Here is a 27331-nt window from a genome sequence, read left to right on the forward strand (position 1 = left end):
TAAATCTGTATTCAATTTCTTTGACACCAAGCCTCTCGAAGGCCTCCGTAAACATCAAAAACTAGCTATTGATTGGGATCACTTCAGGTTAATGTGTCATCCCCAAACTGTAGATTATTGTCCAAACAAATGTAATTGACAGGGCCTCATGTAATTGGAAATTGTCAGGCAATTATCGTGTGTCAATTAAAAGTAATAAAAGTAAAAAACATAAAACTAACAACACATGTATAAGATATGTATTCTAAAAATTACACAATGATGAAAACAACATCAAAGAAGACTCAGGCTGGGCACGGTGGCTCACACCTGTAATCCCAGCATTTTGGGAGGTTGAGGTGGGAGGAGTTCAAGACCAGCCTGGGCAACATGGCGAAATCCCATCTCTACAAAGAATACAAAAAGTTAGCCAGATGTGGTGGCGTGTGCCTGTAGTCCCAGCTACTTGGGGGCTGAGGCAGGAGGATCACTTGAGCCTGGGAAGCAGAGGTTGCGGTGAGCTGAGATGGCACCACTGCACTACAGCCTGGGTGACAAAGTGAGACCCTGTCTCCAAAAAAAAAAAAAAAAAAAAAGTCTTAAGAGATATATCATGTTCATGGATTGGAAGACTCAACATAGTGAAGATGTTTCTCTACAAAAAAAAAAAAAAAAGAAGAAGAAAAAATTGTTAGAGCAAAAATGTCAGGCTGTTTTTCAAGAGGATAAAAACTGCAGGTATTGGCTAGGCACAGTGAAACACGCCTCTAATCCCAGCACTTTGGGAATCTGAGGGAGGTGGATCACTTGAGCCCAGGAGTTCCAGACCACCCTAGGCAACATGGTGAAACCCTGTCTCTACAAAAAATTAGCCGGGCATGGTGGCCCACCTGTAGTCCCAGCAACTTGAGAGGCTGAGGTAGGAGAATCATTTGACCCCAAGAGGTTGAGGCTTCAGTAAGCTGAGATTGTGCCACTGCTCTCCAGCCTGAGCGACAGAATGAGACCCTGTCTTCAATCAAAACAAAAGCAAAACAAAACAAAACCTGCAAGTATTTATAGTTTGCCACATTTTGTTTTATTTTCCCCATCTTTGGAAATCAGCTCCAATTTTGACTGCTGTGTAATAGAAAAAATGCGGACTTTAGAGTTATTCGAACTCTAAATCCTAGCTCCTCCTCTGACAAATGATGTGACTTTGAACAATGGCTCCATCCCCCTCAGCTTCAATTTCCTACTGTTTAAATTGGGATAACAATGTCTACATCCCAGGACTATTCTGAGAATAATATAGTCAGAGTTCAAAAAGGTTAGTCTTTTTTTCCCACTGATTTTTTAAAGAGCTTTTTGTGGTTAACCCTTGATTGTGCACATGCAAATATTTTAATTTATCCTTTATAACATTTTGGGACAAACAGATTAATAGGCAAATCTGTCAACATTTCCCTTCATCGTTTCTGGATATGTATATTTTTTTCACAAAGAGATAGATGTTCCATGAAGTTAAAGCTTAGGCATCAGGGTCCCTCACTTGCCTGGGCCTCTTCCAAGGCTGCACCTAATTTTTCATTTGTGATTTTGTTTTCTTTTTCCTAAAGAGACTCCCACCATCCCTGCCAAATTATGTAAACGTCAGGCCCCACAGAATCTGGAACTTTCCCGAGTAACGTGCTTAGAAAAGTCACGTCACCCTAGGCCGGGCACGGTGACTCACGCCTGTTATCCCAGCACTTTGGGAGGCCGAGGCGGGCAGATCACCTGAGGTCAGGAGTTCAAGACCAGCCTGACCAACATGGCAAAACCCTGTCTCTAGTAAAAAATACAAAAATTAGCCGGGCATTGTGGCGGGCGCCTGTAATCCCAGCTACTCGGGAGGCTGAGGCAGGGAGAATTGCTTGAACCCGGGAGGTGGAGGTTGCAGTGAGCCGAGATCACGCCATTGCACTCCAGCCTAGAAGAAAGAGGGAGACTCTAAAAAAAAAAAAAAAAAAAGAAGCAAAGCAAAGAAAAGTCACCTCACCCCAAATTATGAAAAATTTTAATAGGCTTAGCTTTATATCTTTTCTTTTGGCTTATTTTCTAATTTTTTAGTACTAAAGTGGATTACTAATTTTCTTCAAAGAATTTTTCTCAGAACAAAATAGAGCTCCACTGCTCATTCATTCACTCATTTTATTTACTGGTTCGTCCAAGCCCTTCCCTCACCTTTCTGTACCCAGCTGAGTTGTGAAGCAGCTGGTGGGTTCCGGGGAGGAGAGAGGAAGGGACAGAGCTAGAGGGCACGGTGGCCCTGGATGGAAGTGATGGTACTGGGGTTGGGGGCAATGTATTAGTTTCTAGGACTACCGTAATGAAGTAGCACAAACAGGGTGGCTTGAACAACAAAAACATATTCTCTCATTGTTCTGGAGACTAGCAGTCCAAAATCAAGGTGTCAGCAGGGCATGGGAAGGCTCTAGAGAGAATCTGTCCATGTCTCTCTCCTAGCTGCTAGCATTGCTGGCAAACCTTGGCAGTCCTTGGCTTGCAGAGGTGTCACTCCAATCTCTGCCCCTGTCATCAAATGGCGCTCACCCTGCATGTCTGTGTGCCACTTCTCTTATTATAAGGACACCATTATATCAGATTAGGGCCTCCTCTAATGACTTGCTTACATCTGCAAAGACCCTATTTCCCAATAGGAAGACCACATTCACTGGTACCTGGAGTTAGGACATCAGCATATATCTTTGGGGGCTGGGGACATAATTCAACCCATGACAGAAGGATTAGGGGGCTGATTCTTCCTCACCTCAGGTCCTACACCCCAACCCCTCAGAAGCACCTGCCCCTCCCTACACTCATTCCGCCCTGGTTACACTTCCAAGCATGAGGAGCTCATTGCCTCTGCAAAGGGTCCTTTACTTTCTCCCTTCAGTTTCTGTCCCCTACCCCAACATGCATTTTGGTGTATCTGGTATGAGCACCGGCTCCTGAGTTACAGTGTAGGGCTTGAATCACCACCCCATGACTTCATAGATGTGTGGCTCAGTACTTCAAAAGAGCATGCATGATATGATGTGGCTCTGTGTCCTCACCCGAATCTCATGTCATCTCAAATTGTAATCCCCATAATCCCCATGTGTCAAGGGAGGGACCTGGTGGGAGGTGATTCGATCTTGGGGGCGGTTTCCCCCATGCTGTTCTCATGATAGTGAGGGAGTTCTCACAAGGAGATCTGATGGTTTTATAAGTGCTTGACAGTTCCTCCTTCACACTCTCTCTCTCGTTGCCTTGTGAGGAAGGCGCCTACTTCCCCTTCACTTTCTCCCGTGATTGCAAGTTTCCTGAATTCTCCCCAAACATGTGGAACTGTAAGCCAATTAAACCTCTTTTTTTTAAAATAAATTACCAAGTCTCAGGTATTTCTTTATAGCAGTGTGAAAACGGCCTAATACAATGCAGAAAAGGCGTTCATAACTACTTGCCAAATACATGAAAGATCTTGGGCAGGTGCTTTGCTTCTCTGAGCCTCAGTTTGGGGCTCAGACATGGGGATAGTGAAGGGGGATAGTGAAGCACCTGCCTCAGGGATGTTGGGATGATTACAAGGGATGACTACCTTGATGCACTTGGTCCAGCCTGGCATATGCTAACTCCTTGGCAAACATTAGCTACAGTAATCATAATACGTCCTAGCAGAGCTCAGGATGCAGTGCAGGCAGTGCGCTGGTCTTAATGAGGGATTGATATTAACAAATGATAAAAAGCAATCCTCCAAAGGCAGCCCATCTCACTCAGCATAAAAGCCAAAGTCCTTACTGGGTCTGACTAGTTCTCTGCACTGGCCGGCGCCCTTCTCCCCAGCCTCAAACCCCCTTGCCCTCTGCTTGGCCAGATTGTTCCTCAGACAGGCCAGGTGCGTTCCCAATCTCAGGGCCTCCAGCTTGGCCTCCCCTCTGCCAGGAATGCTGTTCCTCCAGATGGCTGTGGAGTTCACTCCCTGGCATCTCTTAGATCTTTGCTCAAAGGCCACCTCCTCCTGAGGTCATCCCAGAACCCCCTCTTTCAAGCAGCACTCACTCCACTCCCTAGCCCTTACTCGCATCCCTGCATACAGCACTTTTTACTGCCTGGCACTGTACGTTTGTTGATTTACTGTCTCTCTGCTATCACCCAGAACGTTGGTTCCAGAAGAAGACTGTCTCATTATTGTTACATCTCTGGCCCTGGAGTAGCCCCTGGCAAATATGTACTCAGTACATGTTTGCGAGACGCATGGACTTGTAGAACAGTTCCACAGCTGTCCATCACTGATGTTCCATACCTAGCGATGCGGCCCCTCGAAACGCACTGGAGAGCTGGGCAGACCAAGAATAATTTCACAGGTAAGTCAGATAGAGCCTGGGGAGGTGCAGCGATTGGCCTAGGCTCCGAGACTGATGACCCGGGAAGCTGGGGCCTGCGCTCTGCTCTGTGGCTCGGCATGCTGTGCAGCTGACCTGAGCAGCTCTTGAGGAGTCACTGCTCATTTACCAGTCACATCGTCGTGTCATGCACCGTTGACAGGAGACCAAGCCCAGGGCAACATTCTCACTTCCCCCTCTCCATGAGCGTGACCTGTGGGTCTCGATCTTGCCTCCGCGTGGGCCGTACAGGACAAGGGCCAGAGCCTTGCAACCCGACCCACCTGCCAGGGGTGGTCTCCCAGCAGCCCGGCAGAGGGCGCTGTGGGACAGCGTTGCTGATCGGTCGGGGACCTGGGTCCAGCTCAGCCCCCGGTGCTCCCCCTGGCTCAGGACGGGCAAGGGCAGGGCTGCGGGGCGGGGCAGGGCTGCGGGGCGGGGCAGGGCAGGCTGTGGGACTTGAATGTCCTGTGTCCGCTACTCTCTGCCGTGTGCTCAGGTGTCTCCTCGTCCAGGGCTCTTGCATATTCTTGTAGGACTTTGCTTGGAAAATTGTCTAGTGAGAAAGTGACTCGTTTTTGGTTTGCATGAGGCTATGGTTCCAGAGTTAGAAAGGGAGGGAGTGTTGGTTTGCGGCAAAGAGTTTAGGGATGAATATTGAGTTTGAAGCGCTGTGGCACATTCAGAAATATGTCCAGGGGCTGGTTGGATGTGCGAGTTAGACATTCTGGAAAGGGGTTTGGACTCAAGATACAGATGTCATCAGCAGATAGCTGGTAATCGGATCCACAGAAGTGAGTGACAGTGTTGAAGGAGGGAGGCAAAACAGCAACATTCAGGGGCCAGGTGAAAAAAGAGGGTTTTTAAAGGAGACCGAGGAGAAGCTGGGAGAAAAACAAAGTGGGAAAGAGGAAAGTCAACTGGCGAGTGCTTTTGATTGATCAAATAAGACTGAGCTATACCCTTTAATTAGATCTAGCCAATGATCTTGTTAGTTCAGAAGATGGAAGCAGTTCTCCTGGGGAGGAATCTTAGAAAGGAGGGTGACATTCATATCTATTGGGCTGCTATGTGGGATGCTCTCCCTAGTGACTTTTACATATTAGCTTGTTTAGCTCTCATGACAATCCTTAAGTATTAACCCTGTTTTCTTTCTTTTTTTTTTTTTTTAATTTTTGAGACAGGGTCTTGCTCTGTCTCCCAGGCTGGAGTGCAGTGGCACGATCATAGTTCACTGCAGCCTCAAACTCTTGGGCTCAAGCAATCCTCCCACCTCAGCCTTCAGAGTAGCTGGAACTACAGCTGCACGTTAGCCACATTTTCATTCATTCATTCGAGACAGGGTCTCACTCTGTTGCCCAGGCTGGAGTGCAGTGACGTGATCATGGCTCACTGCAGCCTCGACCTCCTTGGCTCAGGTGATCCTCCCACCTCAGCCTCCCGAGTAGCTGAGACTACAGGTGTGCATCACCACACTTAGCAAATTTTTCTACTTTTTTTTTTTGTAGACACAGGGTTTCCCCACGTTGCCCAAGCTAAATTTTCTAAAATAATTTCTAAAATAATCAAGACTCAGATAAAAAATATCTTACCTCAGATCACCCTGCTTGTAAGTGTTAGAGATTAACCCTAGATCGATCTACAACTCAAGTCTGAGGTCTTTCCACTACTTCCTTCCTCTATGTCCACATCCTGCCATGTAGGGTAATTTTATTAATTCATGATTTGGTTGAACAAATATTTGAGTTTACCGGGCACTGGGCACTGTTCTAGATGCTGGGAATACAGCAGTGAAAAAAACTGTCAAATACTTCATGCTCTTCACATTCTAGCAGGAATCAGATATAACCATGCAGTATGTCATGTAATGAGACATGGAGATACAAAAAGGAAAGAGGGATGAGGATGTGTTTAGAGTTTTAAAATATATATATGAATTTCTTTCCTGCCCCTTAAGATCTGCAGGAGGTTATCAGAATTGACAATGAGGACTTTACTAATAAAAGTGACATTTGAAGCTGGGCGCGGTAGCTCACGCCTGTAATTCCAGCATTTTGGGAGGCCGAGGCGGGCGGATCACGAGGTCAGGAGATCGAGACCATCCTGGCTAACACGGTGAAACCCCGTGTCTACTAAAAATACAAAAAATTAGCCGGGCATGGCGGCGGGCGCCTGTAGTCCCAGCTACTCAGGTGGCTGAGGCAGGAGAATGGCGTGAACCCAGTAGGTGGAGCTTGCAGTGAGCCAAGATCGCGCCACTGCACTCCAGCCTGGGCGACAAAGTGAGACTCCGTCTCAAAAAAAAAAAGTGACATTTGAGCCAAGACCTGAGGAAGGGGAGAAAGCCAGTCATCCAGTTATCCAGAAGAAAGGAGGAACATAAAACCTCCAAAGTAAGAAGATGCTTGGCATGTCCCAGGAGCAGCAAATCCAGTGTGATGGGAGCAGAAGGATTAAGTGTCAGCAGTAGGAAATGAGATCAGAGAAACAGGTTGTGGGGCAAGGATGGGGAGAGGGCTAAGGAAATCAGATGCGGGGTGATGTAGACCAAATTAAGTATTTTGACATAAAAATCCCACTAGGTGGGAAGCCATTTGGCGGGTTTTGAGCCAAGTGGTGCTGTGTTGAGACGACAAAATGGAGGTGAGGGCTAGGCAGGGAGGCCAGTTAAGGCTACTGTGGTACCTAGGTAAGAAATGAGGGTGGTGGTTGAAGAAGTGAGTTCTTCAATTTCTAAAATGTTTGGAATGCAATCAACATGATTTGATGCTAGAATGGATGCAGAGTATGACAACAACTGAAAAAGTGTTGAGATCAGGCATCTCCCATTGGAAACGGAGAAGAAAAAGATGTCCTGGGAACAAGTTAACACTTTCAAGGAATGAGTAACTTGTCAAATGCTGCCTACAGGAGGATCAAAACCTACTGGATATAGCATTGGAGTTACTGGTGACCCTAAGAAAGTTTTGGTGTGGGGAACCCGGGGAGTGAAGCCCTACTGAGGCTTGAGAATGGGGAAAATTAATTAGACAACTCTTTCAATTTTGCAGTAAAGGAAAAAAAATTGGGGGCAGTAAAGACATGCAATCTTATTTTGAAGTCACCATGAAGTGAATGAAGATTAGTCACTACATGCTGATTCTAAAGAAATTGGCAATCATGCAAGGTACATCCCAGTTATACCCAGATACTGCCGTTCCACAGTATGGTAGATTATAAAGTACACTGTTAGGTATCTTTAGAACAAGGCAGCAGCAGTATTATACATTCTCTATGGGTTGAATATTTTGAGTAGCTCTTGACATGTTTGGGGTGGGAAGATTAAAGCATGGTTCTGTAAGCAATGACAAACCACTGCGTACCGGGTTTAGTTCATTTTTTATTGAGACGGAGTTTCGCTCTTGTTGCCTAGGCTGGAGTGCAATGGTGCCATCTCGGCTCACTGCAACCTCCGCCTCCCAGGTTCAAGCCATTCTCCTGCCTCAGCCTCCCGAGTCACTGGGATTGTAGACACGCACCACCACACTCAGCTTTGTATTTTTCTAGAAGAAAATAGGGTTTCTCCATGTTGGTCAGCCTGGTCTTGAACTCCGACCTCAGGTGATCCACCCGCCTTAGGCCTCCCAAAGTGCTGGGATGACAGGCGCAAGCCACTGCACCCGGGCCCAGGTTTAGTTCTAAAACTTCCTTTAGCCTGATACCCTGGCTGAATTAGGCAAATTCTGGCAATAAGAATTGACTAGCCGATCCACCTAACCACTTGCTCCTTTTGCTAGGTTAAAAATTAGTTTCCTTCCCTTCGTGGGGAGGGTTGGGCAGAGAAACAATTTACAGCCCCTTTAAAATTTAGGTAGGTTCATACCAATCTGTTTAGCCTTAATTTTGCTGTACTCAAAGTACCCAAAAGCTTATGACTTGTTAAAACTTCAGGGGAAGATGAGTGCCATAATGCAAGATTTAGCTTCCCTGGCCCAAATCAGACAGACACAAAAACATTGATTGGTTCTGCCTCCCACCCATTGGAGCATGTGCAGGCAGCCTCTTGACTTCAAGGTTCTAATGGGTTCGGCAGTATGATAGTCGGCCTTGAGGGTCTCCCCAGTCACCAAGAACAGGTTCTTAGGTGTTGACATCAACCAGGACTCCAGTAGCACACTTCAAGAGCCCCCATCCATGCCAATGTTAGAAGTAATCCTAGGATTGTCAGAATGTTCCAGGGCTGGAGACAAATCCTTCGTGTGTGTTTTTGGAAAACATGCAGAGGTTTAGTTGAATGAAGTCAATTTTACTGGGACACTGGAATTTTTCCAGAGGAAGCAGGGATCTTCCTGGACATTTGGGGCAGCTACTGGGAATGATGCTTGCAGGACAGCTAACCTTATCCAGAGATCACCATGTATTTCAGTCTGACAAAAGATAAATTGTCACCAAATTTTAGTTGCTATGTGTAGCAATGTTCCTCCAAATTCATAAGACTTGTGATCTTTGATATAAAAATCGTTTATATTGGTTAGTTTCAGTAACTCAAAGGAAATAAACACCTTAAATCTTGTGTCTCATCTTGAAGAGTCTAAAAATTCCTTCTGGAACCCAGGCTTGTACAGCAGAAAAACAAAAATTGGGAAGTCCTTAAGTCAAACTAAGGTGGGTCTCCTATACCTCAAAAACAAAGCTGACAATTCTCCCAGACTATGGATGCCATTTACAGCCACACATCACTACATCAAGTATCACAATGTTTATTGATAGATACAAGTATATAAAATCAGGGCATGAACATGACTTGATAAATTAAGTAGACTTAATTTCAATACTATAATAGGAGGGACCAATTCAAATTCTCACCATTTGTTTCACACCCACAAAAACCACTTCAAGGGCATTAACGATCTCTCAAAACTGATCAGTTTTGTGCAAGTAAACCATGTTTCTTTTAAAAAGACTTGTGCACTTGCCCAGGCTCAAGGATATTAAAATCTAGCACATAAAGCCCATTACTAGAGGTAGAAATACAGGCAATATACTATTACGGCAACAACCATCAATTACAGTTAAGAATTTTTCTGTAACAACCAAATGGATAATCAAATATTGCAACAACTCAAGTATTACTGAGCAAAGTGCATTTCTACAGTATTCAGTGTTGCTATTCAGTTTTCTAACTTAAAACAGCCTATGATAACTGGCAGCAAAGAAGGTCCTTGCAATAGACTGCCTCTGCTTGAGAACTTATGATGTAATTATTGCATGCTGCTAATATACTATCTAAACATTAAAGATACTCCTAAAATATTTGATGGTAGACTATGATTAAGACATTACACTACAAAAAAACCTTATGCAGAAGGAAATCCTAACTGACGTGCTTCTGCTTTAAATATTGTGAAAACATTACAGCGGAATGAATTTTCGCAGTGGTTAGGTCAAATGCAGTTACATCATAGCAACAGTATGTTTTGCACAATTTAAGGCTTTGGCTGGTTCTTTAGTCAGCTTCTTCCTCTGATTCTTCTTCTTCAGCAGTTTCTAACCAGGTTAGCCACTGATTCACCTATAAATTAAGATTTGTAAATTAAAATAGTTCATGATATAAACAGAAATCCATCCAAAAAGTTTTAGGTGGTACTACACAGTTTTAGAATATGAAACAAGGATATCCCTACCAACAATTTGTATATTAAGTTAATGAACAGTGGTATATTATCCAGATTTGGGACAACACAGAGCTAAAGATTTAATCCTGCAAGGATGATCCTCGTGAATCTTGTTTATCATCACAGCAATAAAAAGGTAGTAAGATGCTGCAGGACCAATGTTTCTCAAGCCTGGGCCCCCTGGAAAACTAATAGCATGAGAAAGAATCACCTGGATTTTGTACCACAGACCTACTAAACCAGAATCTCCAGGAATAGGCCTGGAACCTGCTTTTTAAACTGTTCTTCAGGTGATTAATGCGTTCACTGTGATTTGAGAATGCCCTGATGTTCTTCCCCTAGGGCTACAACTTCATTCAATAAGAAAAAATCAAATTGTGAGAAATCAGAAACATCTCCTCTTTTTAAAAAAATATATAGTATTTAAACTTTTTTTCTTTTTTTGAGACACAGTCTCACTCTGTTGCCCAGACTAGAGTGCAGTGGTGTGATCTCAGCTCACTGCAACCTCTGCCTCCTGGGCTCAAGACATCCTCCCGAGTAGCTGGGACCAGGACCACAGAACATGTCACCACGTCTGGCTAATTTTTTGTATTTTTTAGAGACAGGGTTTCACTATGCTGCCCAGGCTGGTCTTGAACTCCTGAGCTCAAGTGCTCCTCCCACCTCAGCCTCTTAAAGTGCTAGGATAACAGGCATGAGCCACGTGCCCAGCTACAATTTCCTCTTTACTGATGTTTTTAAAAAAGCTTAAATCGAAACTTGTACAGTCACTCCCATGTATATAAGTAGCTATACTCCTTGAAAAGTTAGCTACCTCTAACATCTTATACACCACTAGAATTGATTCATTGTGTAGCTTTACTTAATCATAGCTTTAAATAGTGCAGAATGAAATGTACAGGTGAAGACAAACTACTAACTAGGACTACCTTGCCTGTATTTCAGTTGAAAAAGGCTCTTAACTTGAAGTTAATACCAAGCAAACTGAAATAAGCAGACCAAATTTTTTAACAAAAGACTTACCTGGAACAAAGCCTTGCCTTTTCCCGGAAACTCTTGGGTTATATCTTCTTTCCAAGCCAAGAAAGCTTCTTCTTCAATAATTTCCATGTCATAGAAGTGCACAAAAAAGCGAAGTAACATGCCTTTAAAAAAAAAAAAGAAGAAAGTAATAAGCCCATTATTTAGTGTTCTGTTTAAGAAGTTCCTCACGCCGTTCTTCTGATACAAGTCCTCTCACCTTTTGGGAAGTTGCTGTTATAGCAGTGCACCTGAAGAGCATACAGGGCACTGACTTGTAGATCAACGTGATCATGAAGAAATTTCTGCATTACTGGCTTGAAAGAAAGTAGTAGTTGTTTTTCCTGCTCTAACTGTTCTTTGGAAGGAGCAGAGGATGAATCTGTTTCATCGCTGGGGGGGTTTACTTCACTAGAAATGTACTGTAAGAAGCTGGACAGAAAGAGGTCTTGTTAGAACCCAACAGTGAGTTTTCTTGTTCATGAGACAACTCTTAGTCTCCTACTTCTTTTCTAGTACATGAAACATTACCATATGCAGAAAACCATTCGTCTTACCTAGTCATTAAGATGTTCACAAATCCTTTATCTACATGAAGTTTGGGAGAGATGTTATCTTTAATCCATTTATATATGGTTTGAGGGGATGGATCCAACTTTATTTGCTTCAACAGTTCCTTCTCCAATTTGAGGAGTGGGAATAAGAAACTCAGTCCCTTTCCTTCCAAAATCTCCAACATGCGGTCCTTATTCTGATCAATTTCTGAAGAGACAAAGCCACCTGCATCATCTAATAGTTCATTTTACCAAGTTGTCCTGTCCAGAGAGCAGAGCTTCACAAATGATGTCCCCAAGTATGTAAGATCCATGCAGCAGAATAGAGAACCAACCCAGCAAATGAAAAAAACTCAACATACGGATCAAATGAAAGTAGTTAAATTATAAATCTCTTTTTATAGGTGAGATCTGTGGTAATGTTTATCATTATCTGAGCAGGACAATCAGACTCTCTGACCTACATAAATCCACTCAAGGTACCTGAAATCTCTAGATATAATATTAAAAACACAAAACAAACAAGTCAGCATTCTCTTACCTGGGAGCATTTTCTGCATATTGACCTTGCTTTGTTGAAAAAGTTCTGTTAACCATTCTCGATCTTGTAATTTAGCTAACTGCTGAAGACAAAGTAGGAAGAGAGGAAAATGGGTGCCACTTTCTAGTGGTTGAGCTAGTTCTGAAATGCTCACCAGCTCTGAAATGATGGCACGAGCTGCAAACTGTGCTAAATAGGATTTCACCAAAGGGATGTCAACCTCCAGTTTGGGACACTGGTCCAATACATTCAGGAAAGCCTTGAAAGAAATATACAACAGTTTATCAGTTTTCGAATTTGAGTGGTAAGAGTTCTTACCACACAATCAGTAAAGTGTCCTACCTGCATGAAGTTGTCACTTGTGGCTATCCCTTCCTGTTTGAGTAAACTGATCAAAGAACTTGCTTTTTCTTTATCTTCATCGCTTCTATCTAGTGACAGGATGATTACTTTGCTTAACATCTCAGGAAGAAAGTGTTTAGGAGCCCTCATTTCTCTTACACCATTGACAGCCTCATTTGCATTTCCACTATTTAGATATTCAGTCACAACAGCTTCCTGTGAAGAACACAAGTATCTTTAATGTATTCTCCATCTCAAATACAGGCTAATTACACTAAAATGGGATATTTGAAACTTACAGTTAGTTTAAGGAGTTCTTCCTTTGACGGTGGTGGCTTTTTGCTGGTCTTGGCAGGCTTTTCCTGGATAAGTGGTGGATTAGTTTTGAGACCAAGCTGAGGTGTCTAAAAAACAAGCAATGACAGACATTTTTTAAAAAGAGGACTATGAAATTAGGGGGAAGAACACACTAAATTTAGAAAAAAGTCTTCAGATATCTTTAGAAAATGCTGTCCTACTATGGTCTGTACCTGTCCCAGAGGTGGTGTTTGAGTGCGTGGTGGTTGTGCACTAGGAGGAATCATAGTTATCTGGGGCTGAAGCTTTGGCACTTGATTTTTATTCATTAGGAACGACTGAGCAGGCCTCAGGCTAATCTGGAATTGAAAACAAAATATATCTAAATTAACAACATGCAGTTGGCGAACATATTAAATACAACATTCTAAAATCCCATACAGTGACAGAATCTAGTGAAACATTAAGCTTTTTGAAAAACTAAAGAAGGTACTCCACATTAACAGGTTTAATTTTTGGAAAAAAATTTAAAGATCTGAGGCATACAGTAGTAAGATACTATTATAAATCTTACATTTATGAGAATTCTCTTAGAATTAGCGTGACTAAAATATTCAAATAAAAAACTGCAAATTTAACTATAGTTTAGAAAATGCCTTGTTTTATCCTTAGTTAAATCACCCTTCTTACAAAGAAAGAAACCACAATATTTTGACAACCAGTTTTCTTGCTCTAACAGACTTGCCCTCATATCTCATAATCTTCGCTCACAGGACGCTGGACATTCAAAGAAAGAAAAAGAAGTATAGAAAAGAGAGAAAAACGTCAAGAACTCCAGCATAAAGTCCTCTTAATAACGCATCTTTTTATAATCATCGGGCAATAAATTTCTGAATGGACAAACTATGGTATATAAGTAACATAGGCAAATGTACCTCATCTGCATTAAGCTGTCCTTTCTTAGAAAACCGAGGTGGCATATCCTTCGACTGTCCTTGCAGCTGGGATAAGAGTCCCTGACTCTGGTTATGGTAGAGCTGGCTTAGCCCCTATTTCAGAAAAGGAGAAAGAAAGTCTAGATAAAAAGGGGTCCACAAATTATGGTAATCAAGTACCAAAGGGATGAGCCAAGCCATAAAGTTAGTTTAACTGAATTTGCCCAGAAAAAGTAAAAGATGAAACAGGGAAGAATAAAAATCTAACCTGTCAAATAAAGTGATGTGATTTTACTAATACTTTACTAATCTTAAGGATAAACATTCCAGTTTGAAATAAATGTTGCAGATAAGGTTTAGAAAACATGCACACTCCTAAAATAGTTTCATGTTTTACTAGCAAATGAAATCACATATATTGCAGAATTTAACATTTGTTGCCTAAACACTCAAATATTACTTACCTGGCTTTTCATAAACTTGCCTCCCATCTCTCCAAACTGCGATTGTGTGGGAGGCATGATGTGTCCCCCATGGCCATTGAAGAGTTGATTTGAACGATGACGTCCCATGGTGGGTGAAAATCTATCCTGGATAACTCCTGGACCAGTACCAATTCCGCTACCTTAAAATACATATACGGACAACTCTCAAAACTAAAGTTAACTGATTTTTCAGCTTAATGAAACCATTGTTTTTTCAAAATTACCTGGCATTTGTCCAAACATATCAGCAAGTCCTCCAAGTGGGTCCCTATCCATTTTCATCCTGGGTGGCATGAACGGTCCCTCCAGAAAGAAGTCACTTCTCATCCCTTGAGCCATAGGAGCAGGAATAAACACCCCTAGATCCTTTAGAAATGAAGTGAATAAGCACTTTTTGTCTCTGGACACTATTTCACTTAAAACTAAAATTCTTGCAACTAGGGGAGGAAACCTAGAATATTAAACCATAATTTATGTTATTTCTGTAAATAACTTCTTCCAAAAATGGCAGACAAGGCTGGGCATGATGGCTCACATCTGTAATCCCCCGACTTTGGGAGGCCCAAGCCTTGGTTTGCATGAGGTCAGGAGTTCAAGACAAGCCTGGCCAACATGGTGGAACCCTGTCTCTACTAAAAATACAAAAAATTAGCGGGGTGTGGTGGCGCACGCCTATAGTCCCAGCTACTGGGGAGGCTGAAGCAGGAGAATCACTTGAACCTGGGAGGCAGAGGTTGCAGTGAATCGAGAATGCGCCACTGCACTCCAGCCTGGGTGACAGTGCGAAACTCCGTCTCAAAAAATAAAAAAATAAAAGTGGAAGACGAGACACTAAAAACATTAAGCTCCACCACTAAGATGAGACAGACCCCTCAAGTGTTTGGGGTGGGTGAGGAGGAAACCCATTCTACTCTACACACACAAAGTCTATGTGACAAACAAAACAAAACCCAATCTTACTTTTACTGCATCTTGACGGATTTGATTGATCGTCTTTGGTCCATTGTCAAGAAAAGCCTTGCGAGGAACCCAATGGTGTTCTCGCAACTCTACGGTATCCTTTAATTGAAAAATAATTTTATTTTAATATTCCTAAACCAAAAACTCAGCTTACCAACAAATTTAAAGAAACCAGTATTACCTGCAGCAGGAAACGAATCCTTGCTGGCAATTCCTTACTTAACATCAAGGAGCACATTCGGGCAAAGTACTGATCCATTAAGGACTGATAAGAGAAGAATACATTCATTGGAAGAGCTAAAGCAAATGTGTTCAATTTACAGCTTTAAGACTTCTAAAATTATAACCCAGTTAATGGCTAAATATGGCAATCCCTTATGATGTCACAAAAATCAATAGCTTGATTTAAAGACAAACTACTTGTACTACCTTCATCAGCTACACACATACCTTGGCTCGTTCATGGTCTAATCTAGGTCCCACTGTCCTCATTATCTGACAGAGGCACTCCAAATCCTCTCCCATATCTTTGAGTTGGACTCTCTTCTTCTTTTCCAAAAGCTACAAGAATAAAAGGCCATGGTGACAAAGTTTTAGTTACTCTGGTTTAGGTGTAGTACTTTCTTTCCCTTTATGTTTGCAGTGACTCATTCACAGTTCCTACAGAATCTAGTATAGGGCTACCAGTCTGGTTGATCAGTTCTAACCCTACTTTGTCAAACACACCACGTATTTCAAATTATTCTGTTTAGTAAATTTTGTTGCCCATCTGTATTTAACTAGTCAACCTCCCTCTTAGATGAATAATTGACTCATTTCCTCCAAATGACCGACAACATTCGCCTAACTTCCCTGTCACACTTACTGTTTTGATGCACTTATGAAGGATAGATTCGTGAATAAGATCAAGCTTGCCAAGCTCTCCAATGAATTTGATGTTTCCCAACATCTTGATCTTAGCAATGGCTCTCTGTTCCTCCTCCTCGGGGAGGAGGGGATTTTCACGCTTATCATAGACTGAAAAAAATACCAATGAAGTAAGCCAACATTCAGAATTAAGCTGAAAATATACAGTAGTACTTATTATCAGCTATAAGTCTTACCATCAACATTTCTAGTTCGGTTTTCAAATTCATCTTGTAATTTGGAAATCAGGAGGCGTCTGAATGTCTGGAAAAGAAGACATTGTCATGCTTTATTAAGGAAAATTTTCAAGTTAACTTTAAAACAAGCAAACAAAAACTACCACTTACGGTGCTTTGCTTCTGTCCTGGTTGACCCTCTGCTGCTGGGCCATCAAAGTTTGGTGCATCTTCTGCCAATCGCAGACATAGCTGAGCATACAGTGAGCTATACTTTGGCTCTTCTAGGGCTTTGTCCACAATCTACAGAAAATGTCATTGCTTAAACTAAATATGAAAACTTCTCCAAGAACCCTTCCTTTAGGAAAAATACAACCACCTAAATGTTAGCTATTACAGTCTACCAAAAATGTCCAGTTATACAGATTTCATCTAGTCACATCCATCTCCTGGGAGTCAGAAAATGCCATGGATATCAAAACTTTCAAGTCTACATAAACTGTCATACAATGCATTTCCAGGACCTAAATATATTTGGTGTTTTCCACAAAAGAAAAAGAACAGCTTGCTAAGCACTCCCATTTACCTCTTCAACCATACCATGAACTTAACATTTACCTCTTCAATCTAATGCTACTAACTAAAGTCAGTGGTTCTTTTTAATCACCATCAGTATTCAAAAATACATACCTATCTAACTCACACCTAAGGGTTTTAAGTAGTAATCCAAGTGTAAAAAAACACAACTTGAGTTTGTTAAACAGTTCCCTCTCCCTTTTGAGTTAAGCCAATATTTAAAACTTACCAGCAGTATGACCCCTTTAAGGATGAGTTTAGACTCTACACCCACATTGAGGAGCTCAAGGCATAGCTTGTCAAACTTTTCAGGAGTAAGCTTATTTAGTATGCTGGAGAAAAAGGAATTACATTTTACGTGTTAGCTAATACACAGAGTTTGAATTGAAAAACTGCTTTTAAATTATACTGATTTTTCTTCTAACTTGCTGCTCCCTTTAAAAAATCAAGACATGTTTTCTTACTCATCTAAAACCAAAGGGATGCTGAAATAAACCTGTTATTTTAATTACAATGATTTGAATTGGACTGGGGGGTTCCCAGCTGTTTGACAAGAATCCTTTCTCACTTTCTCAAGGTTAGAGTGCAAAGATCTCATTATCAAGGCTAGACCATGAACTAAGACCATTATATTCCATGCCTCACTGGCTTAAATAACATAGCACTTCCCTTAGTCAAGGGAAATGCTAGCACGACAGGATTATGGATTGCAATCCAATGGCTGAAAGCAACGGTAAGCCCCAAAATATGACGTACTGTTCTTCAGTTCAAGATACATTTTTTTTTTTTGAGACACAGTCTTGCTCTGCACCCAGGCTGGAGTGCAGTGGCGTGATCTTGGCTCACTGCAACCTCTACCTGTGGGGTATTCAAGTGATTCTCCTGCCTCAGCCTCTCTAGTAGCTGGGACTACAGGCGCCTGCCACTACGCCCAGCTAATTTTTGTATTTTTAGTAGAGATGGGGTTTCAACATGTTGGCCAGGCTGGTCTCGAACTCCTGACCTCAAGTGATCTGCCCACCTCGGCCTCCCAAAGTGCTGGGATTACAGGCGTGAGCCACAGTGCCTGGCCAGTTCAAGATGTTTTTAAAAATTGCTACCATGAGGATTCATTAAAACATACATACTCTGGACATGAACCTTGCCTTCTTAGTAGTACAGCACACACACCAAACACAGCTAATCCATACTTCCCATCTTTTAGTAAAACAGACCTTGAAACTTACCCTCTTACTTTCCTGAAGATTGCATCATGTCGTTCTTTTTCGTTTGCGGAGTTGTTTGCTGCGGAGTTGTCATCTCGTCTAGTGCTTCGTGCAGGAATCCATTTCTGAGCGTTTTGCCCTGGGGTTTTCCCCAGGAACTCGCTGATTAATAAAAATCAGCAAAAACACTTATTGTCACACACCAAATGTTAAACATCATAAATTCTCTTACACAGAAAAAAGTAATTTAGGCTTTCTCGACTTCCCCTCCAAGAAAGCCAACTCTGGAGATTAGTGCTTCTGGAACAGTAGTGTGCATCAGAATCACCTGAAGGGCTTGTTAAAACAGATTGCTGGGCCCACCCAGTTTCTGCTTTCACTGGTTTGGGGTGGGGCCTAAGAATTTGCATGTCTAGTAAATATTCCCAGTATCAACGCTGTGGAACCACATTTTGAAAATTAACTTTTTTTTTAAGAGATGGGGTCTTGCTGTCTTGCCCAGGCTGATCTCAAACTCCTGGGTTCAAGCGACCCTCCCACCTTTGCCTCCCAAAGTTGTTGTTGGGATTACAGGTGTGAGCCACTGTACCGGCTGCCAGTTAACACTTTCTAATGTTTTATTGACCATGTTGAGTGCGTACTACTTTACTAATAACAATCAGTAGGAATAATAGCTACTGATTTCAGAAAAAAACATTAGTAAAAATAACCCAAAGAATAAGGAAAAAAATAACAGTTTGAGAGTCTCAACTCACTTAGAAAATTTGGCTAAGGAATAATCAGGAGCTGATATTCTGTATTTAGGATACCCAACAGAAACCACGCCCCCTAAGATTAGGAGTCTTGATGGCTATTGCCTTAATTATACCGTCACATGGGAAAGACTTTTAATCTGTTAAATAAAGCTCACTGTTTTTTTACATGTTTACCACACCTGTTGCCAGCAGTCTTGGGATAGTGCTGAGGTGCACCCCTACTTCCTCCTCCGCCCGAAGAAGCACTATTTAAAAGAAAAAAATTGTTTACTGTATCCCAACTATGTCTCACTCAAAAAGAATAAAGCATCTATTTTGTGTTTTGCTTTGCTTGTAGAGATGGGGGTCTCGCTATTTTGCCCAGACTGGAGCCAGGCCTGTATTTTAGTGCTTGTATATTATGCTACAAATGAAGACTGAACTCGGACCCAAAGGAAAGGCAAATAATTGATTTTATTTATTCTTCAGATGGCAGTTCTTAGAAGGCTGTCAAAGAAAACTTAAGAACTTTTCAAATGAAAATTGCAGCCCATTAAGTCGGACTTATTTGCTGTGGTAACTACTTTTTGAGACTGGCCTTTTCAAAAGGATTCCCCCAAATAAATCTACAAGTACCTGAAACGAGAAGCACCCCCTTCTGCAATCGCACTCTCCACTTTGGCGGCTTGACAACGAAGAATCTTCAAAAGAATAATATTAATAGATGGGGTGGGGAGGGGAGGGGACAGGAGAAATGAAATACCTGGAACGAGAAAGAGCACCAAAATTAGACACTGCTAACATACAGATCTATAAGCCTTCATTCAATTACAACGTATTTCAGATCCTGGCACTGTCACTGCATTGCAGATCTGTAAGACTAACCTAAAATGTACTCAAAACACTGACAATTACATTTTGTTTAGCCACCTGGAAATTCCCCGATGTTCAAGGATGCAAAGAGACTTCGTAGAACACAAGAGCATTTTAAACGGCTCAGAACGAATCTTTTGAAAAAGCCACATTCTACTATCTTTAAAACTGAGCACTGAGATCAATAGAAAAGTCTAACTACAGACACGAGCAACATCACGTGGAAAATGTCTGCCCTAGGAATTTTTACTGCCTTGACGAGGCCAGCGACTAGATGAGGTCTCTCCGAAAGCTCTTCAGCAGTTTTCCCCTGTCCACCCTTTCGCCTCCTCCCCGTGGAGAGCTCGTGGAAAGACGCGCGAGAGGGGGCCGGGTGTACGGGACTAGCACTTGCAGACGGAAGACCAGGGCCACAACATGGCAGCAGGAACCTCCGCCCCGTTTTTCCCTTCCTGGGAACAAAAGAGCGGAGCATTCCTCCCACCCAGGCGCAAGTTAGGGAAGTGCTTCCGACAACCTCCCCGCGAGGCCCGGGTCGCTCGGCGGGGAGGAGCAGCTGAGGCCGCCCCCGCCAGCCCGGCGCCCAGCTCTTTGTTCTCCAGGCAGGAAGGCGGCCTCCTGCCCACCGGCCGCCTCCAAGCGGGCCCCCTCCTGCACCATAAATCCCCCCGGGACTGACAACCGCCTCGCCACGGCCTCCTCTGCTGACAAAAGGGGCAGAAATCATCACTCTCTCTTTCCTCCCCGACGAAGCGCAGCCCCTGCCGACTCCAGGCCCTACACACCTCCCCGCCGGGAGGCCAGGCTCCGGGACGCCTACGGTTCCCTGGTCCCGCGCCAACGGCCTGGCCCTCCCTGCCGGCCCGCGTGCCTCCCGCCACGGCGCTAGCGGTCCGAGCCACGCTCCCTCGCCGTCCGAGCACACCCGTGCCTCGGTCCGCCACGGCCTCGTCCCTGCAGGCGTCGGCCATCCGGCCATGACCGCACGGCGGTCTGGCCAACACTGACGTTTTCCTTCTACTCCGTCAGCAACAGGAAGAGAGAACAAAGGCCAAGACTTTCCAGGTGTCTCAAGCGCAGAGGAAATGCTAAAAAAGGGTCGCCCCACCCGGCTCCGCCTGCGGCCGCCATTTTGTACCACTCGAGAAGAAGCGGCCAGGGACGGCGGCCATTTTAGAGCGCTCCACTCGGCGGCGGCAGCGGCTCCACTCACCTTCACCGAGAACTCAGCAGCTGCCACCGCAGCTGCCTCCTCAGGATCCGGTCGTCGGGGATAGGGAAGGGAGGGGAAAGGGGAACGGAAAACAAAAAAAAGGGGGAGGGAAGGGGGAGGAAGGAGTCGGGGACGGCCTGAAACTCAGCTCAGAGGAGTCGCTGCTGCAGCCGCCACTCGGTACCCGCTGCCACCTCCATAGAGCTCCGACTCACTGCTGGCGCTAAGGCGTGTCTGAAGCTGAACTTATCACTCTTGGGGCAGCCGAACCCACCAGAGCCTCCCCGAATGGCTCCTTCGCCGCCCAATCAGCGGCCCGGTTGCCGTCTGCCACCAATCCGCGCAGGGCAGCGAGGAGGAGCCACAGGGCTGAGCTCGGTTGCGGCGCAGCCCCGCCGCAGTGCGCAAAGCCATATTCGCGAAGTCTCTGAGGCTGAGCCAGTGGCGTAAGGGGCGCCGAGCGCTGTCGAGATGAGGGTTGCGTGCGTAAGGCCGGAGAGCCCTTTTGAGTCTGCGTTGGTGTGGCTGCTGCTTTTTGCTCCAGTCCCTTTGTTCACTGAGTCCATATGCCATGCTCCAGTTGTATCATCCCCTTTTCCCTCGACCTCGTTTTCTCACCGGGAATATGGGAAGAAAACGCACCCTTACCTCCCCCGAACCCTGTGCGTGGCGAGTGAGCATTGCTTTTCTTGGCGCCCCTTGGAGCTGTGGCTGCCCTCGCGTGCCTGGCCTCTCCCGGGGCTGGGCCCGTCGGGTTGAGGCCTGGAGCCCCCGGGCGCAGCGCCGGGACACTACCCGGCTCCAGGTCCTCGGCTTCGGCAGCCTTAGGGAACCCAGAAAGTAGTGGGGAGGAGGCGAGACGTGCGCCGGGATGCCAAAGGGGAGCTTCATTCAGCTCCTTATTGGCCCACCCCCTGCAGAGTGAATGAGAAAGGGATGAAAGGAAGGGATTGATTTTCTTCGAACCGCACAGAAGAAGCTGCTTTTCCCATAGGAATGTCCGGCTGGCGGTCACCGAGGAAAACACCCTGTGTGTCAGACTTCCGCGGTGTTTGGAGGATTTCGAATTGCTAGCTCCTGTTTTTTTGTGTGTTTTTTGTTTGTTTGTTTGTCTTAAGTGCACGTTAAACATTGTCAGTTGTGTATTTTCATTTTATTTAAGGTTCACCATAAGAAATAGGATTAAGCTTTTCAAAGCCGGCAAGTTGAACTATTTATACTTACCAGGTAATGTATTGATGAGTACCTTATTCCATCGTTTGCGACATTGTAGCTATACTAAAATGGAGTCATACTTCCATAAACTTAAACAACAAAAATGTCCCCATCTCCATTTTAACATGTAGTACTTTTACAGTGTATAGTCAAAGGCAAGAATGTGTGTGTTTTGACATGAATGACTTTTAAAGTGTTCAGTAAGAGGCAGGATTGTCAAAGACCCAAACTTAACCTTTGATGTGTCAAAACAGCTCTTGGTATTAGAGCACCTGGTCCTTAATACAATTTTCCGGAAAATTGCAGTTTTTCCTACGACATTTAAATGTAATAGAAGGCTGTGGTGTGGCTCTGAAGGTTTCTAACACAATTCCAACATCTGTAGATCTTTGCTATAGAATAGTCACCATTCCCTACTTTACTGTTACTACACTTATTGCTATTAAATCAATTTTACTTGAACTTTAAAACTTGGAAGAGATATTCTAAAAAAAACAACAACTATTTTGGGGTGGTGGTGGTGCAAGTTTTGTTTTAAATACAAGAGGTTTCACTTTGTAATTTTTTGGACCCTTCTAGCTTCATGATAACACGAGAATAATGTTTCTTTATAATTTCTGTAGGGCTTTAAGGTTTGGAAAAATGCATTAGTATATGTGATATTTTTACATAACTGGTTTACATTCCATATATCTGATAATGAACGAATACATTAGTTTACTAGGAAGAGTAGTATTCAAAAACTATTGTCTAGACTTCAAAGAGAATATTCACCTAGCCGTAAAAGTCGGATGTTCTTATAATTAAGACACTTAAAATTCAGTAATTAAAAATTTAAAAAAGGTTTTACTTAATATTTTATTTAATCTTTGCTAATTGGGAACCCTTTTGGTATGGGCTTTGCAGATATGAGTTTATGTGAGAAATTGACCTGGAAGGGAATAACCTAAGGTAGAAAAAGTAAAAACATTGATAAAACAATCTTTCAATTACCTTTCTCTCACTTAAATAGAAAGATTTGAAGTTGAAATCATACCTGCAAAGCCCATTGCAGAAGGGTTCACAATTAGCAAAGATTAAATAAAAACATTAAGTAAAACCTTTAGAAAAAAATTTTTTTTGAGACAGAGTCTCACTTTGTCACTCAGGCTGGAGTGTAGTGGTGTGATCTCTGCACACTGCAGCCTCCACCTCCTGTGTTCAAGCAATTCTCGTGCCTCAGCCTCCTGAGTAGCTGGGATTACAAGCATGTGCCACCACGCCCAGCTAATTTTTGTATTTCTACTTGAGATGGGGTTTCACCATGTTGCCCAGACTGGTCTCAAACTCCTGACCTCAAGTGATCCACCCGTCTGGGCCTCCCAAAATACTGGGATTACAGGTGTGAGCCACTGTGCCCAGTGTAAAAAATTTTTAATTATTGAATTTTAAGTGTCTTAATTATAAGAACATCTAGCTTTTAGGGCTAGATGAATATACTCTTTGAAGTCTAGACAATAGTTTTTTTTCAAATCGAAATATATTTAAGTGAGGGAAATAAACATTGAAACTTTCTAAATGTTTCCATCACGTCATGGATATATGAAAATTCAGCAGCACTTTTGGAGGCCAAGCTGGGAGGATTCTTTGAGCCCAGGAGTTGGAGACCAATCTGGGCAACATGGGGAGACCCCCCCCGTCTCTAAAATTAAAAATTAAAAAAAGATCCAGATGTGGTGACATGCATCTGTAGCCCAGCTACTTGGGAGGCTGACATGGGCGAATCCCTTAAGCCCAGGACTTTGAGGCTGCACTAAGCCATGGTCACGCCACCGCACTCCAGCCAGGGCAGTAGAGTGAGACCCTGTCTCAAAAAAAAAAAAAATGCTAGGCATGGTGGCTGATGCCTGCAATCCCAGCTCTTTTGGAGACTGAAGCAGGGGGGTAGCTTGAGCTCAGGAGTTTGAGACTAGCCTGGGCAACGTGGTGAAAACCTGTCTCTACAAAAAATACAAAAATTAGCCTGTGTCCCACATGCCTGTAGTACCAGCTACTTGGGAGGCTGAGGCAGTAGGATGGCTTGAGCCCTGGAGGTCGAGACTGAAGTGAGCCATGATCATGTCACTGCACTCCAGCCTGGGTAACAGAGCGAAATCCTATCTTAAAACACACACACACACACACACACACACACACACACACACACACACACACACACACAAAGTCATTGTCTGGAATTTAGCTTTTAGTTCATTGAAAATTGAATTTTAAATATACCCACTTAAGTCTGCTAGTTTTCCACTGCTAGTTTTATCAGTTTTCTCTAAGTCCTGACTAACTTGTTAACTCATATATTTTTGCCTTATTTTAACTAATCATGTCAAGTGCTGGTTACTATTCTAACACATACTGTTTTGGAAGCATCTACCATCCTCTCTGTGCTTATGAATTCCCTAATCATATACCTTCAGCCCAGATCTCTCACTTTACATCCAGTTCTGAATTTCCAACAGCCTTTTGCTCAGAGATGCAAACTTGAAGCCATAGTTTGAGCCACAGTACTTTTAAACGCTTGAATTTGATATTCACACAAATTTTTGCATACAAATCCAGATTTCCATCTTTTCATGAAAAATCTTAAAATATGGCAATACTGGGCCTGAAATTCTCATAGGGCAACATTCAAGCGTAACTAAGTAGAACTACCTTCTCTCGATGTTTTGATTTCTCCACAGTTGCATCTGACTTGATTCACTCATTTATGTTCCCATCTGGCCTCTATAGCCATTTTGCTTTTTTGAGTTGTTTGCTCAAATTCAACAGATTCCATATGTAAACTGGTCATCTTCCTATGAGGAAAAGTAGTTAGACCAGTTGAGGTCAAATGTCTTCTCTACCACTTACTGTGTAACTTTGGGCAAATAATTTTTTTTTTTTTTTTTTTTTTTGAGACGGAGTCTCGCTCTGTCGCCCAGGCTGGAGTGCAGTGGCGCGATCTCGGCTCACTGCAAGCTCCGCCTCCCGGGTTCACGCCATTCTCCTGCCTCAGCCTCCCGAGTGGCTGGGACTACAGGCGCCCGCTACCACGCCCGGCTAATTTTTTGTATTTTTAGTAGAGACGGGGTTTCACCATGTTAGCCAGGATGGTCTTGATCTCCTGACCTCGTGATCCGCCCGCCTCGGCCTCCCAAAGTGCTGGGATTACAGGCGTGAGCCACCGCGCCCGGCCTGGGCAAATAATTTAATTACTCTTACTCAGTTTCTAAATCTGTAAAATCGGAATGATAGTAGTATTTATATGGTTGTTGTAAAGATTAAATGAGATAATGTATGTAAGGCACGTAGGTTAGACCCTGACTTAGAATTTAATGTTAGTTTCCATATTCTCAATAATATTGATTAACCAGCTGTTTCACAACTACTTTAATTTTGTTAAGGATTCTATTATTCTTCTATGCTAGAAACTTGACCATATTTTTTTTTCCTTTTGCTCAGATTTAACATTCAATCACTTACTGAATCCTGGTGCTACTTCTCTCCAAATGTTTCTTGCATTCATCTTCCTCCGTACAACATCATTGCATGTATGCTAATCCAGCCCTTACTAAACTTTTCTCCTGGATTATTGCAAAATTCTAGTTGATCTTCTGTAGTCTTTCCCTACTAGTCTGTATATTCCTGTTAGTCTTTCTTAAAATACCTTTTTTCAGCCAGGCGCGGTGGCTCATGCCTGTAATCCCAGCACTTTGGGGGGCTGAGGCAGGCAGATTACAAGGTCAGGAGTTATAGACCACCCTGGCCAACATGGTGAAACCCCGTCTCTACTAAAAATACAAAAAATTGGCCAGACGTTGTGGTGCGCACCTGTAATCCTAGCTACTCGGGAGGCTGAGGCGGGAGAATCGCTTGAACCCAGGAGGTGGAGGTTGCAGTGAGTTGAGATCATGCCATTGTACTCCAGCCTGGGCGACAGAGCAAGACTCCGTCTTGGAAAAAACAAAAAAAACAAAAAAACTAAACTAAATTTTAACATATTATTACCATGCTTAAGAATCTTAGTGCTTCACTATTTTCTACATGAGTTGATCTCAACCTTGGCTGCACATTAGAATCACCTGGAGAACTTTTAAATATCTCAGTGTCCAGGCTGCATCTAAGACCAGATAAATCTGAATCTTTGGTAGTGAGATCTAGCCATCAGTAGCTTTTAAAGCTCTCTAGGTGATTCCAGTGTGCAGTCAAGGTTTCAGAGCCACTGTAGCAGGTCAGAGCATTATAGAAAATTACAACATTTATAGCTGAAGCAAATCCCAGGAAAAGGAAACTGCGTTTTAAAAAAGATAAGGGGAGTTTCTCCAAGTAGGGAAACAGGTATTAGAACCCAGGGATCCCAGTTTATATGCTTTTACCTGGCTTTCAAGCCCTTTATATTCTGTCCCTACCCTACCTTTTCTTTTGGCCTTATTTTTTGCCTCTCCCAAACACCCAGTCTTCTCTTATGCAGCCAATTAGGCTGGTATTGCTGTCCCTAAAAATTCAGTTCTAATACTTCATTGCTTGCAATTTTGAGGGTACCCTCATTTATCCCCTCTACTGATTCATTCCTGAAGTACAAAATGAATATATAAGTGCCCTACTCAAAAACCTCAATAGCTCTCCTCTAACAATATCTGAACTTCTTAGTTTGGCATAAAAGGACCTTTATCATCTGGCTTCAGACTACTTTCCTATTCCTAGGTGTATCACTCCTTCATTCCTACAGTTATCCCTAATCTGGTTCTATGGTACTCAAATTTTGCTCCATTGTTAAGATATATTTTGGAGATAAAGCCATTAAAACTTCTGATGGATTGAATATGGAAAATGAGAGAAGAATCAAGAATGATTCATAGATTTTGGCCTTAAGCAACTGGCAGGTAGTAAACAATGGAGGAAAAACTATTCTGAATATATTAAACTTGAAATGCCTATTAGATATTCAAAGGGACATTTCAATAGGCAATTCAAAATAGATGATATGCATCTATAGCTTGCATGGGAGGAAGGGTGGATCAGAGATGGAGATATGACCAATACCAGTGTTCTGTATTACATGTGACTACAATTTGGAGGTCTTTGTTCACTTGGCAGAAAAAGAAATAAAGTTATTGAGTTTATATGCATAATACCTGTTTCCAAGGATCTCACAATCTAGACAAAAGATAAATACACCAATTATATAAAAGGCAGGGAAGGGTGGAATCAGTGCTAAACCAAAGATACCATAAGCTTTCATAAAGGGAATAATAGGGAGATGAGG

At 43.0% G+C, this 27331-nt stretch overlaps 1 protein-coding gene and 1 non-coding gene across 6 annotated transcripts; both read right to left on the reverse strand.

Moving 5' to 3' along the window:
- Positions 1 to 9087: 9087 nt before the first annotated feature.
- On the reverse strand, positions 9088 to 20846 carry EIF4G2 (eukaryotic translation initiation factor 4 gamma 2). 5 transcript variants are annotated; one of them, XM_057299095.2, is made up of 23 exons: positions 20489 to 20681; positions 20411 to 20430; positions 19389 to 19515; positions 18953 to 19018; positions 18040 to 18180; positions 17043 to 17145; positions 16409 to 16540; positions 16259 to 16325; positions 16021 to 16172; positions 15606 to 15716; positions 15337 to 15420; positions 15156 to 15254; positions 14420 to 14561; positions 14175 to 14335; positions 13711 to 13824; positions 13009 to 13134; positions 12778 to 12882; positions 12479 to 12694; positions 12137 to 12395; positions 11599 to 11803; positions 11262 to 11473; positions 11045 to 11166; positions 9088 to 9915 (listed from the first exon to the last, which is right to left on the reverse strand). In XM_057299095.2, the coding sequence occupies exons 1-23, from the start codon at positions 20602 to 20604 to the stop codon at positions 9850 to 9852; spliced, it is 2946 nt and encodes a 981-aa protein (XP_057155078.2). In that variant the 5' UTR covers positions 20605 to 20681; the 3' UTR covers positions 9088 to 9849. The 5 variants fall into 5 exon arrangements, with proteins under 5 accessions (XP_057155078.2, XP_063464455.1, XP_034788042.3 ...); XM_063608385.1 differs by lacking the exons at positions 20411 to 20430; positions 20489 to 20681 and adding an exon at positions 20839 to 20846 and having other exon boundaries at positions 12479 to 12690; positions 12774 to 12882; XM_034932151.3 differs by lacking the exon at positions 20489 to 20681 and having other exon boundaries at positions 20411 to 20438.
- LOC112441325 (small nucleolar RNA SNORD97) lies at positions 13517 to 13658 on the reverse strand. Its single transcript, XR_003029254.1, has one exon. It is a non-coding gene; the product is annotated as a small nucleolar RNA SNORD97 (small nucleolar RNA).
- Positions 20847 to 27331: the final 6485 nt, after the last annotated feature.

This window comes from Pan paniscus, chromosome 9 (assembly GCF_029289425.2).
Source record: "Pan paniscus chromosome 9, NHGRI_mPanPan1-v2.0_pri, whole genome shotgun sequence".
Classification (NCBI taxonomy): domain Eukaryota; kingdom Metazoa; phylum Chordata; class Mammalia; order Primates; family Hominidae; genus Pan; species Pan paniscus.